Here is an 18,208-nt window from a genome sequence, read left to right on the forward strand (position 1 = left end):
GTAAAATAAATTCATTAGGAATAGTGCCTTCAAATGTATGACTTGGCATGAACGAATAAATTTGAAGATATGGTGTTACTGTTAACGGTCGATAGGGACAGCTGATGTTGCTAATATTCACTCTATGCAAATAAAATGGTGGTGTGTTTTAGGTGTACAGGAGAGAGGTGGAGGAGAACGGTATCGTTCTGGACCCTCTGAAAGCCACACACGCAGTCAAGGGTGTGACCGGCCACGAGGTCTGCCACTATTTCTGGAACACGGAGGTCCGGAACGACTGGGAGAGTGAGTGCAGTGTGTCAGTACACTGAATGTCCAGCGCATTCTCCTTATAACTGTTCTCACCATGCCATTTCCCCTTCCAGCGACCATTGAAAACTTCCACGTCGTGGAGACGCTCTCAGACAACGCAATCATCGTCTACCAGACACATAAGGTAAAGAGTTTTATCAGGAACTTGGCTGACACCCTGGCACAGGAGCAGCTGATAAGCGCTCTGTGTATGTTATTGTCAGACTGCTCATCTGAGCAGATCAGGTTTAACCCCTGAGGGTATCTCTTTTCACATACAGAGAGTGTGGCCGGCCTCCCAAAGGGATGTTCTGTACCTGTCCGCAATCCGCAAAATCCTGGCCAACAACGAGAACGACCCTGATACTTGGCTTGTCTGCAACTTTTCTGTAGATCATGACGGTGCCCTTGTAAGTAACTTGCTTAAATAGTGTGACCTCTGGGTTCTTTTTTCTTTGTGAGGCAAAATAGACTGTGATAGTCCTACAAACTCTCTTAAGTGATCTAAAGTAGTTATTAAAAGGGTGGCTATTAAAAATGTGTGTTGTGTCAACCTGGATGTTCAGTCTCATTCATCACCTTCATGGTTTTATCGCTTACTTTTTTCGTTGTTTCGTTTTTTCTCCTAGCCCACAAACAGATGTGTCCGTGCCAAAATTAACGTGGCCATGATCTGCCAGACCCTGGTCAGCCCACCAGAGGGCGACAAAGAGATCAGCAGAGACAACATCCTCTGCAGAATCACCTACGTCGCTAACGGTAACGCCTATGCAGTCAGAACTCTGCTTGCAGGTGTCTCTAGGCTGTGGTATGTGTAGGGAGTCCTGACTGGGCAAAAGGCGCTTTTCTTGAAATAGTTTTTAGAATATAAGGAGGAAGTGTGCATTTGATGCAGTTTGATGCAAACAAAAAAATTGCAAGAGATTTCCACATGATATCCTTGGAGGTAGCACACGAGATGTGCTACCTCCAATAGTTTCACACAAGCTGCCTTCTCTTGAATGTGCGCCTGTAATCATGTAATTGTGTCATAAGGTATGACTTATTAGGGGTGTTTCTGACTGCAGTCATTGCTAACATGTTGATATTTGCGCCTGGAATAGTAATTCATTGCTGTTGTTTTTGATTCCATTAAAAATAAATTTCTACAAAATAGGGCAGCTATTTTCTTCTCCATAGATTTATTTGGGCCTTTTGATCAATGTAGGCTGTACTTTGCTCTGTCAAATTCCAAGATTTTTTGAAAACTGACTGACGGAATGTGAGATGAATGGGGGGTTTTAATCGGTTGTTTCCTCCTGTGTCCAGTGAATCCGGGCGGATGGGCTCCTGCCTCAGTTCTCCGAGCTGTGGCCAAACGGGAATACCCCAAATTCCTCAAGCGCTTCACCTCCTACGTCCAGGAAAAGACTGCGGACAAGCCCATCCTGTTCTGAGGCGAACAGGTAACACATGGGCACCCCAAAACACTCTGCAGAGGGGACTCTCTGTCTTTCTCTCTCTCATTATCACTCTCACTCTCACTCTGCTGGAATCCTCACTTGTGGGCTGTGTTTACATACAGTGGTTAATCATTGAGCAGCCAAGCCATAAAGTGCTAAATTAAACAATTTCAGCTGAAAGGGGAAATATGCCCTAGGACCGCATTTGTAGGCACAAGATAACTACCACATGCCACCAATGCTTTGTCACATACTACCAATGCTCACAAAATGGTGGTAAGCACAAACTCTGTATGTTCCATGGGGCCTGCACAGGAACAGATGGTATGTTTTTTGAGGACTCCTGCAGACAGAATTGAAGAAACATGTGAATGAGGAGATTAATCTAAAAAAGCTTAAATGTGCAGTATTGTTATTTGGTCTCAGTGATGTTTGGTGGGTAAATTTAGTGTCTCTCGTTCTCTCCCCAGCATCCCAGCAGCAGCGACTGGGCGGCTGACATGGAGAGAGAGCAGGAGAGCGAGCGTGCAAGTCTGGGCTGAGCACACATTCCAGAGGGGAGGTCCCGCAGCAGCAGAGGCTCCACCTCATGCCCCGCCCCCTCTCCAGGCTGATCAGCCAATCACTACCAGTGCGGCTCACACAGGCCACACCCCCTCGCGAGCTTGGCACTGGACAGAGATGCGGCTTTGAGGCCGAGTTCATCAGTTGCACACGAGTTATTACTGTAATCCCCACGCTGGGTTAAACAGTAGTATCCAAGTTATTACTGTAATCCCCACGCTGGGTTAAACAGTAGTATCCAAGTTATTACTGTAATCCCCACGCTGGGTTAAACAGTAGCACACAAGTTATTACTGTAATCCCCATGCTGGGTTAAACAGTAGCACACACGTTATCGCTGGAGTCCAGCAATGATGGCCAAACAGATTTGGTTTTTATAGCCAGAAGTGTTTTTGGTTTATAGAGCCAAACTTCATTTTGGTTTTGATGGCCAAACTTTTTTTTTTCTTTTTTTTTTTTTTTTGGTCCGTTTGGTTTTGTTTCCTGTTGAAACTTTATACAGCAAATTTTTTAGATAAAATCTAAGCCTTTTTGTAAAGGTACACTTGTAATAATAATTTGTTTTAATGGTTCTTGTTTTGTCTGTTAGTTTGCTCTAATCGCTGATCTCATGGCTTATATTAATGCTGCTGAATTCTCTAAAAATGAGAAGAAACAAGCGGTTGTTTGCTCTTCTTGCTTATTGTTGAGGGCTCCTTTTGAGAGATGACCTTTGACCTTTTCATCTCCTCTCTGGTGAAGACCACTCACTGGCTCTGATGGAGAGAGTATGAAAAGCTTCCAGAGTGATCTATATTTCTACCTGCTTTCAGCTCTAAATGTGTTATAAACAGGTGATTTGAAAAAGCAAAATGACACAACAGGCTGGAGAGAATGCAAGTGAGAAATTAGCAGCACACATCTTAAACCTTTGGATGTACTTGCTTGTGTACCGCTTGTGTTCTCTGTCAGCGCAGCATAACATCAGCTGTCTGACCTCCTTACAGCCACCTGACATATTGCCAGCTTATCATTGGCTGTTTAACGGACGTACAGAATGTACTGAAAGCTGTCGTTCCTCCCTGTTGGCTGAATTCTGTTAAGAATGGCCAGATTGCCTGATCTGTATACGGTTTTATAAAACACATAGTCCCATATTTCAGGGCACCTTAATATTTGGGACAGCAAGTTTATTTATTTTGTGGTATATCCTTTGCATGCCATGACTTGCCTGATGTCTGTGACCTATCAACATAATCAGAGTCTGGATATCTTATTTTCAAGTAGACCTACAAGCGATACTACAATTATTTGTATTTGAATGGAGCTCTATGGGAATTAGGGAGTGGGACTAGATTCAGCTGTAACTCATTTGTTGGCTAAATGGCTTTGAAGGAGCTAAATAGAGTGGTTGAATGTGACACTTGCCAGTTGTCTTTAGGCAACGACAAAAAAAATGTGCATCATTTTCTCATTATTCAGTAATTTAAATATATTTTAAAACTTAAAAAAACTTTTCTAAGCCTGGGCGTGGTCAATTCGCTATGATTGACAGATCGTGCTCCCACTTACCACACACTAGCTATATCCATGACAAGCGCTCATCTTAGGAGACTGAATTTTCAATTTATCAACTATCGATAGCTAAGGTAAGGACGCTGACTTATCCAATGATCATTTTTGCTGGCTAGCTAGCCAAGTTAAGAAAAAAACACAAGTATAACGCCCTTATGAAAGCAAACTAGCTAGCTAACGTTATCGATAACGCCACCTTATGAAGGCAAACTAGCTAGCTAGCTAAATGGATATAACCAGAAATGGTCCAATAATCCTTAAAAGCCACTGTAATTTAAGCGAACCTAGTCAAATATTATCATTGTCTTGCCTGGAGGCCAGCGGCGCAAACAATGGCTAACGAGTCATAGGGAAGAGATAAGGGGAGTGGTTATCCTCGTATGACGCATACGACATTCTCAAACTGGTGAAAATGGGAGGATACGTTTAAAACGCTTATTTGACCAAAACTGAAGAATGGACATATTTAATACATTTAATCGTTTTTCTCCAGTGCCCTGTTGTGCAAATTGCATATAAAAACCTGGAAAGTGTGACCAACCACCAAGTTTAAGTCCAAGGTGTCAAATGAGCCTCAAACCACCGTGCTGCTGCCATATATGCAGTATCTACTGCATATCTGGCAACAGCATGATGGTTTGAAGCTCATTTTATAACTTGGAACCATTTATGTGTACCAAACGTTATGGTGTCCTGAAATGGGGGGTTTCACCATGTAATTTCTTCATGGTAAAAGCAAAATGGATTAAAAAAATAATGAAGCTTTACTCAAATCTGACAATGCACACTTTAACCACATTATTTTTTTTCTAACAAATCTCAAATTGTGGAGTACAGAGGCAAATAAACAAATAATGGGTCTTTGTCCCAAACGTTATGGAGGGCACTGTATATTCAGTTCATATACAGGATCTCTATGACTACCTGTTCAATTTGCATGAGAAGCATCCTAGTCTTAACCTCAGCCTTAACTTCACACTTAACCTCAGTCTTAACCCCAGGTAATATGATCTGAAACTGGCTACTTCTAGCAAAAAGACTTAGTCCAGACAGGAAAAGCTAGTGTGTTTTTAGCTTTTATGATTTTGTTCAAATTCACATTTTTGAAGTTATTAGAAGGTGGGGGGTGACTTTTCACTTGACATACCCTGCGGCAGATTTTTCATTCAGCATTGTGACTTCGCAATCAGCAGGGGGAGTCCCTGTAGCTGTGAGACTCTTCAGCTACAGTCAGCTCGTATGCCGAAGGGTGAAAGAAAATACTGATCTCTCGCTGATCAGACAAACATTTCTAAAACCTGATACGGACTAATACAGTTGCTTTTGTGCATGAAAAAGCACGCTGTGGGAGTGCCTGTGCTTCTTGTGTTTCTGTCTTTATTCGCATTTGCACTACATATCATTCAGAAATGTGATGTCATTAAAGTCATCACACTAAAGAAGCATTCTGGACCATACTGTGAAAATGGTACTGTACCTCCTGACACTCGATTTGACAGGACATTGCCTTGTATATGCACGTGCCCAGAACAGACTTTTGAGTCCGCTTATTCCAAGATATTGTACCAGTCGTCCTTTGAAACAGAAACAGCCCTGTTCCCCTCAGATAAGCCCTCAAACCCGAATCTGATGGCACAGATTATTTACACATATATGATATTTCTGACATATGCATTAGATATGTCTGATGTACACATTGAATGGAAGTACATTTTGGGGAGTGTATAGACTAATGTTTTATAGAAGATCTATTCTCAATTGAATTCTGTACAAAACCTGTTTCATGATGGTATTGATCTGTAAAAAAAAAAAAGTGAATCTGAATCAAACCATTATAAAATAACAAAATAGATTTTTTGGGAGCTTTAGCTCTTTGTTCTCTAATTGAACAGTATTTAAAATTAAAGGGTATTAAAAGTGTAAAATTGAGTGGGCATTTCTTTTCTTTCTTTTAAAAGAGTTCATTCATATGCAAGGAGTGAAGTTAAAAAAGAAAAGCAACAGATGTGTTAAAAGTATTTGGAGCATAACGTAATTTGGAGCATAATATTGAAGTAGATTATTCTAGTATCTTGTTGTTTTTGGTGGCATTTTAAGGTAATGTTGTTTGAAGACTATTCTCTTCCCTTAGCATTTCCTTGTAATGTTTTAATCAGTCTTGCTCATTTTCCAAAGTAATGAATGTATGAAGGGATGGAAATAGAGATGTGAAAATGAGCAGAGCAGCTTGCGGGTGTGTGTGTGTGTGTGTGTGTGTGTGTGTGTGTGTTCACAGCGAAGAGAGACCACTGCAACAGGCACGGCTGGGCTGACTGAGACCTGCGGGAATGAACCAATCCGCTGCTCCACGGCTGGTGAGATCTGATGCAGTCGCAACCGATTGGCTGGCCCTCCCTCTGCTGACGGCAGACCATGCTGATGTCACTTCAAGAGGGCTTCTCAAATGCTGAGGCTGCCCAATGCATGCGCGCGCACACACAGTAATTAGTCCTATTTTCTAAATAGGACCTTTCACACTACTTAAGACAACAGTTATGGTTGGACTTATATCAATATAACCACGTAATACAGCAAAAAGGGAACCTGTTCTTCGAAATGGCAGTTAGTTCACATATCAGCCCTGAACATACTGTACATAAACATGTATCTACCTGCAGCTCATGTGAATAATTTAGCTCTGTCTTCCAGTGTAATAATTCATGGTTAGTATGTTTTTATAAAAGTTTCAATGAGTGTGTGAGGTCTGTTGGGTCCACGATGATAAGAAAAATCTGTCTTGCAAATAAAACCGTGATGTTTGTTGTTTTAGCCTGCAAATTAAAATGATTCAATATTACATGTGAAAGGTTAGCTAAATTTGATTAGTGATGCTTTACAGACTCAATAATTCAAAAATTCAAAAATGTAAACAAGTGTTTGGGGCAGGGCAAAAAAATATTCCTTTCCTGCCGTAAAAAGCAAGCTGGACTCCTGTGGTGACCGAGCTGGTGCGAGTGAACTACAGTACAGGATGGACACTAGCAGGATTCAGATCAGATGAACACATTTCTTGTGGGAACGGAGACAGTAATCCACGTTGTGTTAGTTGTGAAAGTGTAGACTGTCCTGATGGGAGTCCTAGATCTGTGCATTTGGATGAAGGTTTAATGCCTGATGTTACATTTTTGGGCAAGAAAAAAAGCATGCAAGAAAACAGCAGCCAGTGTGGAGGGTGGAGCTGAGTATGAGTCAACTTCAAGACCTGAACAATTTCAGGAGGCACAGTCTCCGAGGACAACCTCAGGTGAACTGAAAGCTCCACCTCATGTTTCACCATCCAAACCTGGGGCATCAAGGTGTTGGTTTACTGACTCCCATGCATTCAAGGTAATGCATGGGTGGCCTGTAGTGTAGTGGTTAAGGTAAAGGACTGGGACACGCAAGGTCAGGGGTTCTAATCCCAGTATAGCCACAATAAGATCCGCACAGCCGCTGGGCCCTTGAGCAAGGCCCTTAACCCTGCATTGCTCCAGGGGAGGATTGTCTCCTGCTTAATCTAATCAACTGTATGTCGCTCTGGATAAGAGCGTCTGCCAAATGCCAATAATGTAATGTAATGTAAAAATAATTTATCAGTACCAAAGGTGTTCTTGTTCAAAAACATTGAGACGCAAGGTATGCTTGAATTTTTTTAATTGCTTTATGTCATTTTTAAATGGCCAATTTACAGTACAACTTAAAGAAGCAGTATCCAAGTTGATGGACAATTCCACTGTGTTGAAACTAATAAATGGTCAGTGAATTGTAATGTATAGCAAGCAGGCAAAAGAAATACACCAGAAAAATGTTGATGAAAGTGTGTTGATGTTTATTGCAAATTCCCTTTTTGTTTTATTACAAAAAAAAGTTTACAAAAGCAGAAGGTGATATGACCATTTATTCCTCTGACCTCAGCACATATCCAGTGACGGCCATCATAGTGTTTCTAAATAAATATGGGTGCGTGTAGCCGACACAGAGCCCCCTTCTACGCTTCTGACCAGCCGAAGCAGGACGTGGTGCGGTGGTGACAGGGTCCAGGGCGAGCACATCCAGGAAGTGATATAGCACTACCGGCTATAAGTGACTGTTACAGTCAAACCAGTTAGTGACACCCAGTCAGGTTTGAAAGGCAGCAGTTGGGCTTGTGTAGGACATGGGCATACTAATGCTGTGTACAACACTATCATACACTAAGGAGCAGGAAAAGAAAGCAAACCAAATTCTGAACCTAATTTTAGCACCTTTTTGAAATCATTTGTGCTTACATACACTTTCCCATCTTAACATCAAAGTATTTTCTCTGCAACATTTTCTCTTTACTGCCATGCTACTTCTAGCTCCTGAAAGGCAAACTTTTAAAATAAAATTGAATGTTTAGTTTAACAATCCCATTTGTTCACTTTCTCAATCACTTCATTTTACTCTCTGCATATACTGGCTGTATTTGCACGCAAGTACAAAATCCAATGTACAACAATGATACCTGAAGATTAATTTTCTTGATCCAACATATATTATTTCATTTCTACACTTTAAAAAATACATCCAGCATTAATACATTTATACCAGAGTATTTTTTTTAATCTTCTTTTCGTACCATACAGTACTTCCAGTTGATACAACTTATTTTAAGCAAGTCATGCTGCATTTTCTGTATAGGCATTATCTGCAGAACTCTAGATTCTGTCCAATTACAGAATTCTAATCCAAACTGGTGAACTGCATTATGGCACAAGGTTTGTACATAAATGGCATTTCTGTTAGTTACCTTAAATAAAAAAAATTAAATAAAAAGAAACACCATCTGGACCCTGTTCACCAAAAAATAAAATCGAGAAATCTTCTCAGAAAGGCAAATTTAAAACATTTTGACAGTGCAGACATGAAAATACTCGACAAACCCACGTTCAGTCACCAGGCAAATGGCACCGATTACAGCTTATATAGATGACCAGACTGGATGTTTCCCCACTCTGTAAAGCAGGGTGGAATGTGACGTTAAAACCAGCCCTAAACAAGCTTGCACTGTCGTCTTCTTCCTTCCACTGGCCACGGAGAACTCCCAGAATCCACCACACACTTCACGATGCTTTCTTTGTGCACGTTCCAGTACCTTCCTGCAAGTCAACCTTTGACCTGTAAATAAATAAACAGAAATTTATTACAACTTATTTTACGGTTAACCAAAAATGTGTTTCGATATTCTACACCGTCAGCGGTTTGATGTTAAATGTTAACATTCATTCTCTTCTTACAGCAGAGCCCTACTGACATTTTTCAATTATGTGATTTCATTTTGAAAAGTATTATTGGAGTTATGTCTTATATGTAGTTGCAGTGATGCAGATCATCAGTATTCTGGCCAGTGTACATTTATTCCTCATGAGCATTGAATCTCAAAGCGAGGCCCAGCTCTGAGTGGAGCGGAGATGCTGGCTTTCCTACCTGTTGTGGGTCATGTGACTTTTGACCAGGTGTCCGGCGGCGAGCGCAGCCATGAGGGACAGCTCCCCGGCGAGGACAGTGGCACAGACCACCCTCGCCAGCTGCCGTGCGTTCTCCCCTGGGGCGTCTGCGTTCGAACCCTGAACCCCCAGCATCTGAAACAGCCACGCGCTACAGGTTACACCCCCATATAACACCACCCTGAACCCCCAGCATCTGAAACAGCCACGTAATACAGTTACATCCCCATATAACACCACCCTGAACCCCCAGCATCTGAAACAGCCACGCGCTACAGGCTACACCCCCATATAACACCACCCTGAACCCCCAGCATCTGAAACAGCCACGTAATACAGTTACATCCCCATATAACACCACCCTGAACCCCCAGCATCTAAAACAGCCACCCGCTAAAGGTTACACCCCGACCACACAGTGCGTTACTGTACCTGTGCGCACGTGTGTGTGTGTGTGTGTGAGTTTCGGGGGGAGGGGGGGCAGTACAGTACCTGTAGGCATGCTTGCTGGGGGGGCAGGTTGGTGCCGCCCCCCACAGTGCCCAGCTCAATGGAAGGCATGGTGCAGCTGATGTGAAGGTCCTCGCCTGTGGGACCAGCTGCCTCCATCAGCGTGATGCAGTTAGAGCTGCTCACCGTCTGCGCTGGGTCCTGTCACACAAACACACCTGTGTTACACCTGCCAATCATCTCACACCCGTGTCACACCAGCACAGTCATCCCACCCAGTCTCATAGACCTGTGTCACACCTGCACAGTCATCCCACCCGCTCTCATAGACCCGTGTCACACCTGCACAGTCATCCCACCCGCTCTCATACACCTGTGTTACACCATGGCGTTTCCTCACCTGGCCGCAGGCGATGAAGATGGCGGCTACAATGTTGGCTGCATGGGCGTTGTAGCCTCCGATGCTGCCGGCCATGGCAGAGCCTACCAGGTTCTTGTTGATGTTGACATCTACAAGAGCAGCTGTGCTGGTCTTCAGGACCTTCAGAACAGAGGATGAGAATCATTAAGACCAGATGTTCTTCAGTCAGGACACCTCCCCTCCTGTCCAATCCCATTCAGGCTCTCAACCACACACCTGGGTCATTCCGTCAAAGGTCAACCAGAGGTGCAGGAGGTGACCACTCCAATTTTGCTCAAACTTTGTGCAAATGTTCCTTATATATTCAATAGAGAACATGCAAAACAGTAGGCTCATTGGACAGAGAATTGTGTCAGAGCACACGGTTCCTGCTTTAATGCCAAAGATATGCCAAATTTGACACAAACCCCAATTTCCACTCAAGAGTGACCTTTTTGGCACCCACCCCCCTTTATTAAGAGCCAATATCTCTAGAATGATAAATCCAAACAGGATACTGTTTTGGATCTTCTTTATTGAATATAGCAGAGTCTGAGCAAATTTGGAGTGGTGAACTCCCACACCTTTGATTTTTCATGGAATGACCCACCACCCCTCCAGTCCAATCCGCTTCATGAACTACATGAACGCACCTCTTTAACCACTTTAGCGGGAATAGTCGCCTCGCACACAGCGGACTTCCCACGGCCCTGGATCCAGTTGATGGCGGCTGGTTTCTTGTCGGTGCAGAAGTTCCCACTCACAGCCAGGACGTGCAGCTCAGGAAACTCCTCCCGCAGCCTGGAGAGAGCCTGTTCCGTTCCCTAATATGTACAATTAAAGCGTAGATTAAGGCAACACGCCAGAAGGTACCAGCTAAAGCTTACCAATATATAAAAACATATATTCGTCCAAATAACCAGAGAAAGTTGATTACATAAAAGGCCATATTAAAGTTAACCCAGAGGAACCGTTTGATCACCTTGGAGATCATGTTCATGCCCATGGCGTCTCCGGTGCACGACTGGAAGCGGATGTACAGGTTCCGCCCGGCCAGTCCGATCAGCAGGTTCTGTAAGCGGGCGAACCTGTGAAGAACGAGGAGAACCGATTAGAACCCTGGTCCTGCTCAATCCAGACCGTACAGGGGCTGGGATACATACAGCACAGGGGCCCCTCTGGGGTACATACAGCACAGGGGCCCCTCTGGGGTACATACAGAACAGGGGCCCCCTCTGGGGTACATACAGCACAGGGGCCCCTCTGGGTACATACAGCACAGGCTCCCCACAGAGGCCTCACCTGCTGGTGCTGTCGAAGGCCTCCTTGATGCTGGCGAAGCCGTCCTTGCTCTCCAGCCACGCCCGCACCTCGGCCGCCCGGCAGGCAGAGGGAAGCTGCACCACGGGCCCCCGGGTCATCCCATCCGCCAGGATCCGGCTGTTCGCCCCACCCCCCAGCTGTGGACGACATGCGAGTCAGATGGAGCAGCTAATCCTAACCTCAGCACTGGAGGAGCTAACCCTAACCTCAGCACTGGAGCAGCTAACCCTAACCTCAGTAATGAAGAATCTAACCCTAACGTCAGCACTGGAGCAGCTAACCCTAACCCTACCCCCTAACCTCAGCAACGGATCTTTGCCCTGTACTCACAGCTATCGCTCGACACCCTCGGTTGGTACTGGCCACCAAACAGCCCTCCGTTGTTGCCATGGGAACCTGGAACTGCTTGTCATCCAGGAGCAGCGGTCCGGCCACTCCTACTGGAACAGGCATGTAGCCAATCACGTTCTCGCAGCAGGTCCCCAACACCTGGTGGACAAGAGGTCACATGACTCTTAGCTGAAAACAAACTCCACTAAACTCAGCCATTACCTAAAGCATGAACTTCCCAATATCAATTTAAATCAGCCAACAAACTTTGTCTCCAACTTTCATTCTTCTTGCAGTTGTAGTGCAGTTCTAAACATGCTATACATTGGCTTTCACATCTAAGAAAGCAAGATCAACCAGTTGTGGTGTGTCATACTGCAGTCATACGGTAGGGTAGTGTGTGTGTGTGTGTGTGTCTGAACTGTGAGCCTTACCTTACTGTAGTCATACTCTCTATAGGGCAGGCAGGTCAGTGCAGAGGTACTGGGAAGTTTGGAGGAGAGCATCTTCCTGCGGACGACCACCCCTCGCTCCGGGGTCTCCATCATGGCCTCCAGCTTGTATGCCGGGATGTGCTTAGAATTCACCAGAGAGATCACCTCCATATCACTCAGGAACCGGGGGCCCTTCTGCACAGCAAAGACAGGCCACAGCTAGCATTAGCCCAGAGAAACCCTCTCAACCAACTCACCGACTAATGGCAGGCCACAGCAAGGGTTAGTAGTAGGCCAGAGAAACCCTCTCAACCGACTCACGGAACAACGGCAAGCTCGACATTAAGGACAGAATTCCCCACAGTAAGGAGACCATTTACAGAGCTCTGTTAAGCTCAACACTGCTGAGAAAAACAGGCTACACTAATCAACACATGACAGCAATGGTAGGAGTGGCCTTACTATGGCAGCAGAAACAGAACTCACCTCTGGGTTCCTCAGGATGGAAACACACTCTTCGATGGCTCGAGGTTCGGTGGGCAGGTATGGGAGGGACTCTGCGGGGGGGTCGAATGCTGCATCCTCCCCACCCACCACAAACATACTCTTTGGCTCCTTCACCGCGGAGAGAGGGCGGATCACCTCGGCTGTGAGCGGGTGAGAGGGACAGAGGCGAGGTGAAATCACTGATGAGTTTGAAGCAGCCTATAGAGTGACTAAGGCACTTGAATGGGACCTGGAAGGTTGGTGGTTCAAGCCCCAGTGTAGCCACCGTAAGATCAGTGCAGCTGTTGGGCTGTTGAGCAAGGCTCAACACATTGTTCCAGGGGGGATTTGCGCAAGGAGGGAAACAGTGTTTTCTTCGCTCTTACCTCTCTCCTCTTTGGTGGGCTCCACGGCCTGTGGGATGCTCCTTTGGGGGGATTTGGGGGGGGCAGAGTCTTTCCTGCAGCAGTCCTCCTGGCTCCGCCTCTGGATCAGGGCATGGCCGGTGATTGGGTTCTTCAGGGACAGGGAGGATTCTGTCTCTGCCTGCTCGAAGAAGATGTACTTTATGGCCAGGAGGAGAGCGAGCCCCAGAGTGACCACCTGCTCCACGTCCATGCTGACCATCCTGCAGGAGAGAGGGGAACTTCAGAACTACAAAACACAGAACCACTCCACACAGCCAAACAGAGACAGGAACTCCCTCTCCACACAACCAAACAGAGACAGGAACTTCGTCTCCACACAGCCAAACAGTGACAGGAACAGCTTCTCCACATAGCCACACAGATGTCAGAAGTTGCCGAGGGAATCTTATATTCATTGCTAAAACACTAGTGACCAGAGGGGCACAGTAACTCACTGGTGGGTAATTGGTGTTCAAACATCAACAATGAAGCCTGGGACTTTGCCAGCTGTATATAATGCCTTGGTGGAGGTGCATGTGAATGGCAGAGTGTGCCTGACCTCTCCTGGAGGCAGGGGTGAGAGAATGTTACCTGGACAAGTAGAACTGCCACAGGGGCTTCTCAGGGTCGATCCTCTTGGGCATGCTGTGGTCCAGGCCCAGGCCCATGCGGGACATCTCCACTGTGCTGTTACTGGAGATGGGCTCTGCAATCCAGCGGCTGTGAGCATGGACCAGCACCAGGCCTAGAGACTGAGGGGGCAAGCAGGAGAGTCAGCCTACATTACCACTTTACCACTAAGCTCAGCCTCCATTACTGCTAAACTTAGACTGAGCCATCTGAGGGGCACCTTCATTACCACTAAATTCTGATTCAGCTAAATCCTAACCCTAACGCTAACCCTTACCTATAATCACTCTCTGTGTTTTGGGGTTAGCTAACCCAAACGCAAAAACTAACCCTTACCATAATCATCTTCACTCTCTGGGTAACGGGGTTGGGCTTGTTGTCCTCCTCCTCCTCCAGAACTCGGGAGAAGTGGCTCAGCTGCCAGATGGGGTGTCCCTCCTGGCTCTCCCGGGACAGCTGGGGGGGGGGGGGGGACGCTGTGTCAGCCCAGATCAACACACCCAGCATACGTGCTAACACAGAGAGAACTCTCCAGAAGCACTCACCTCCAGGACCAGGGAGACGCAGGCGGGGAAGAAGGTCATGAAGACAAAGTAGTTGGCCAGGACAGACAGGCAGCCGAAGCAGCACATGATCTCCAGCTGACGCACACCTGAGCCAACCAGCAGCACACAGGAAGTGAGCAGGAAGTCAGGTTTTGTAGCTACACTCACTAATCCAGGCCAAAGTGTTCAATCAGCATTTTTTATTCTTACAAAATACCTCAGTAAACCTCAAAGATCTCTCTACTGCATTAAGGCAACATCCATTGCTTTCAGAGAAATAGGCCTAAAATGTAACATACAGGCCTTAAACAAAACCCTCACCTGACATGGTACCGACTCCAATCACCAGGCACTCCACCAGGGCATCCAGAGTGAACGTGGGGCCCAGGATGGCCATTCCACGGGAGATGTTGTCCCTCACTTCATCCTACAACACAGCAAAGGCACGTTTCACTCGTGACACCAGCTGACTTGGACCGATTCTCAACAGTTTTTTGGAATTTGAAATCTTCCACAAACACAAAGGGAAAATCAGTACCTGGGAGTTGGAGCTGAGAGCAAACTTAGCAAGAGCGCAGGCTTTGGAGAGGTCAATCAGGAGCAGGAAGAACGGCAGAGCCTCACTGCAAAACAACAACAAAAACATTTCTAATATAGACCCACCCTAAATATGGAACAAAGAAGAGAACTGATTTTGGGGTCATGGTCTCTTCGATAAAGCAGTACTCACTTTAGGCCTGTGAGTTCTTTATCCAGGAAATGAATGACAACCGTGCTGAATACAAAACTGGAGAATATGGTGAAAAGACCAGCAATGCCTGTGGAGAAAAACACAGTACACTAAGCACAGAAAGCACAAAGGCACACACAACACATTAAGCATCAATTCCAATAACAACCTTCCATTTAAAAACACATACCGTGCCAAGTATGAATTGCAGAGGGTCACACAACTTACCCAGTATATATTTAGAACCCAGCTGCCGCAGATTCTGGAATTGGAAATAGATGTAAACGATGGCTATGCACCGGGTGATGGTTAGGATGATGATGTCACTGCTTAGTATTTGCTGCAATGCAAAACAAAATGATCAATAGAGACATTTAATATTTGTTGATACTGAATATGCAACAAAGTCTTTATGCGCCTGTCGGTCATCATGTGGCTGTTTGCTGAAGCGCTGATGCGTACCTCCTCCAGCAGGGGGCACTCGTAGTTCCAGCCGCAGATCTGGTCGTTGCCAGTGAACATGTTCATGGACATCATGCAGATGGTGAGAGTCACAGTCCCCACGATCACTTCCCAGGGGTGGGAGGCCACGAAGAGGCCATGTATGCGGAACAGTCTTGTCAACATGGCGGCTCTGTGCAGTGCGTTTCTTAAGAGACAGGAGGTAGTCATGTCAGCCAACAAGGCCGGGTTCCATCCCTTTCCATTCATTCAAACCTTAGATCAAGGCTTTGGACCAAAGTTATTACTGTTAATGAAACTGGAACTACAATGAACAAAATCAATGAAAAATCTATTTGAGAATTGAAATAGAATCTAAAACTAAACTTTTCTTTGGGTAACATTGGGTAATATTACTGATAAAAGTAAGTGCAATATTTATTACTGCAAACATGGCGGCATACTATTTTAACTCAAAATGACCAGCAACTCTAAACCAAAACTGAAACTGGAAGGAAAACTGTAAAGGAAAACAGTGCACTTTTGACTATAACCACCTAGGAAACAACAATTCCGTCCACTCAGAAATTCTACTCAGGAAGGTTTCCACTGTTGCATATTCAATGAGAATGGAAATGTCACCAGAGGACCGTGAAATAGATGACGCAACAAAATGGCATTCCTGCAAATGAACAGGTTGTACCGAACACTGATGGCATTTCCCTTCCAATGCAAAGATGAGCCGACACTTCTGTAAGTAATTACTGTGAAAATTCCATCCTATTAAAATAACAACAAGTCATTCTTGGTCTGTGCTTATGTAAGTTTTAGGCTATAGGCAGTCACAGCACAAGTGCACAAGTGCCCAGATGCCTACATTATCTTGTCACATACACTTTTTGCTGCCAAATGTAGTAGTGTTGGTTTGCTTAGTGTTTCAGTAGAGGGGGTGTTGAGGAGCTCGCCACATAAAAACTCACAAGTCAATACAGTTTGCCAGAAACGTTTTGTCATTTCATTGATGCCAAATGGAAAATCTGAAATTGGTGTGTCGACTGCAGGTTGACACAGAAATTCCAGCTCCTCTCCCAATCCAGCAACCGACAGTCATTCTGGTCAAAGTATTTAAGCAAACCGGCAATATTTCTTTTGCCTACTTTAACAGAAAACATGGGATTATGTTTTTTTTTAAATATATATAGGCCTGATAAATATATTTTGATTTCAATGTTCAAAGAGAGACACCCGTCATTAAAGGTGCAATATCAATCCAAGCGATAATAACGCCCTAAGAGCCGTAAAACCACTCACTCGCTGACAAACGCACAAACAGATACCACAACAATATTACAATTATTAATGACAGCGTATATTTTAATATACCTAGCCACTCCACGACTCCTTTAAATATGCTCATGGGCGTATGCACAACTCCTGTCCACGGTATCCCGACAATACATGCTCTGTAGCAGAGGATCATAATCCTGATCTTTTATTCGGAAAGCACCCAATTCAGAACGATTGTTACATAGTAGCTAGTAGTTGTACTAGTCGATTAGGTCAGCATCTCGAAAGTTATTTAAATTGTAACCGACATACAGTAAGGTGGATGTAGCTGATGTCAGAAAGAAAATAAAAATGTGTTTAACTGCTAATTATCTGATAATAAATTACTTAAATAGCTAATTTAGCCAATTCAACTAAGGAAATATTTGTAGTGGTGTATAATAGTAAATAGTGCTAAAACAGGCTTTGACTTGCTGGCTTCCGAGCTAGAGCTAGCTAACATTAACTAAGCTAACGTTACAGTGGATCACCAAAAGCAGGCTTGATGCCGTGTGATTGAACTGAAAATTGTTAGCTACATACATCTAATCTACATAATTCATTAACTTAGAATTATCTATTCCATATGTATTATATCTGACATTCTAGCTAGCCTGCCAACGTTAGCAACTAAACTTCCTATTTACGCCCATCTTCAGCACTAGCTAAGTTAGCATTAGCCATCTAACAAAAAAGGATTAAAGCCACAAATAGCTATTATTAGTTAAGATTCTCAATAGCTTACTTGAGTGAAGAACATTTAATACACAATGTCTTACCATTCGATGACAAATCCCTTATAAAAAAATAACACTCCCGGCAATTAAAAAAGACACAACATTGCTGCGCAGCTGCGAGTCACGAAGCTAGATTAGCTTTAGCAACCAACCTGTCAGTCGAAAAAGAATCAGGTCCTCACTGTGACTCCTCAGTCCGTCTTGTTCAGTGCCTGAACTTAATTCGTTGACGATGTGAAATCTGAAGTAAGCAATCTAGCTACGTATGTGGTAACGTTAGCTCATGTAAAAGAAAGCAGACCTGTGTGGTCACAAGTCTGTTTCAATAATTACGGATGGTCTGGGCATTGCTTTGTTTGAGAGTCGTCTCTCAACAGAGACCGATCATCGGTCGCCTCCTAATGTCATTCAAATGAAAAAAATGGTGAGGGTCTCATGGTCCGATAGCCGAGCCAATCGCATCTTGAGACCGCCTCCATCAGCTGTAGTCAGGCTCCGTTACCAAGCCGACGACCGTGGAGGTGTGGCTGAGTGGCGGACGCGTGATCTCACCACTACAGTTTGAGCCAATATTTCGGAGAAGGCGCAGACACTCTAATGTGCCATTGGCTAATCAGCAAATAATACTTTAC

At 44.7% G+C, this 18,208-nt stretch overlaps 2 protein-coding genes across 11 annotated transcripts in view; one reads left to right on the plus strand and one right to left on the minus strand.

Moving 5' to 3' along the window:
* LOC133140765 (ceramide transfer protein-like) overlaps nucleotides 1-5,780 on the plus strand; it is a 29,048-nt gene extending 23,268 nt beyond the window's left edge. For all 6 annotated transcript variants that reach the window (XM_061260953.1, XM_061260950.1, XM_061260952.1 and 3 more), the window contains 6 exons: nucleotides 153-285; nucleotides 366-436; nucleotides 573-701; nucleotides 921-1,050; nucleotides 1,600-1,736; nucleotides 2,204-5,780. In XM_061260953.1, the coding sequence (XP_061116937.1) occupies nucleotides 153-285; nucleotides 366-436; nucleotides 573-701; nucleotides 921-1,050; nucleotides 1,600-1,727 (591 nt within the window). In that variant the 3' untranslated portion in view covers nucleotides 1,728-1,736; nucleotides 2,204-5,780. The remainder of the gene's footprint in view (nucleotides 1-152; nucleotides 286-365; nucleotides 437-572; nucleotides 702-920; nucleotides 1,051-1,599; nucleotides 1,737-2,203) is intronic.
* A 1,726-nt stretch (nucleotides 5,781-7,506) lies between these two features.
* Nucleotides 7,507-17,993, minus strand: LOC133140764 (3-hydroxy-3-methylglutaryl-coenzyme A reductase-like). Of its 5 annotated transcripts, none has more exons than XM_061260945.1 (20): nucleotides 17,729-17,992; nucleotides 15,535-15,721; nucleotides 15,301-15,412; nucleotides 15,073-15,160; nucleotides 14,881-14,965; nucleotides 14,664-14,769; nucleotides 14,343-14,449; nucleotides 14,134-14,253; nucleotides 13,759-13,919; nucleotides 13,147-13,388; nucleotides 12,761-12,921; nucleotides 12,275-12,469; nucleotides 11,841-11,999; nucleotides 11,490-11,647; nucleotides 11,170-11,275; nucleotides 10,841-11,011; nucleotides 10,188-10,328; nucleotides 9,830-9,988; nucleotides 9,318-9,472; nucleotides 7,507-9,008 (listed from the first exon to the last, which is right to left on the minus strand). In XM_061260945.1, the coding sequence occupies exons 2-20, from the start codon at nucleotides 15,697-15,699 to the stop codon at nucleotides 8,954-8,956; spliced, it is 2,646 nt and encodes an 881-aa protein (XP_061116929.1). In that variant the 5' UTR covers nucleotides 15,700-15,721; nucleotides 17,729-17,992; the 3' UTR covers nucleotides 7,507-8,953. The 5 variants fall into 5 exon arrangements, with proteins under 5 accessions (XP_061116929.1, XP_061116930.1, XP_061116931.1 ...); XM_061260946.1 differs by having other exon boundaries at nucleotides 17,619-17,748; XM_061260947.1 differs by lacking the exon at nucleotides 7,507-9,008 and having other exon boundaries at nucleotides 9,314-9,472.
* Between the last annotated feature and the right edge of the window lie 215 nt (nucleotides 17,994-18,208).

This window comes from Conger conger, chromosome 11 (assembly GCF_963514075.1).
Source record: "Conger conger chromosome 11, fConCon1.1, whole genome shotgun sequence".
Classification (NCBI taxonomy): Eukaryota; Metazoa; Chordata; class Actinopteri; order Anguilliformes; family Congridae; genus Conger; species Conger conger.

Coding starts and splice junctions, on each gene's coding strand:
- LOC133140764 (XM_061260945.1), bottom strand. CDS start 15,699: ATGTTGACAAGACTGTTCCGCATACATGGCCTCTTCGTGGCCTCCCAC. Junction 14,254..14,342: donor GCGTCTCCCTGGTCCTGGAG/GTGAGTGCTTCT, acceptor CCCCCCCCCCAG/CTGTCCCGGGAGAGCCAGGA. Junction 9,009..9,317: donor AGTCACATGACCCACAACAG/GTAGGAAAGCCA, acceptor ATTTATTTACAG/GTCAAAGGTTGACTTGCAGG.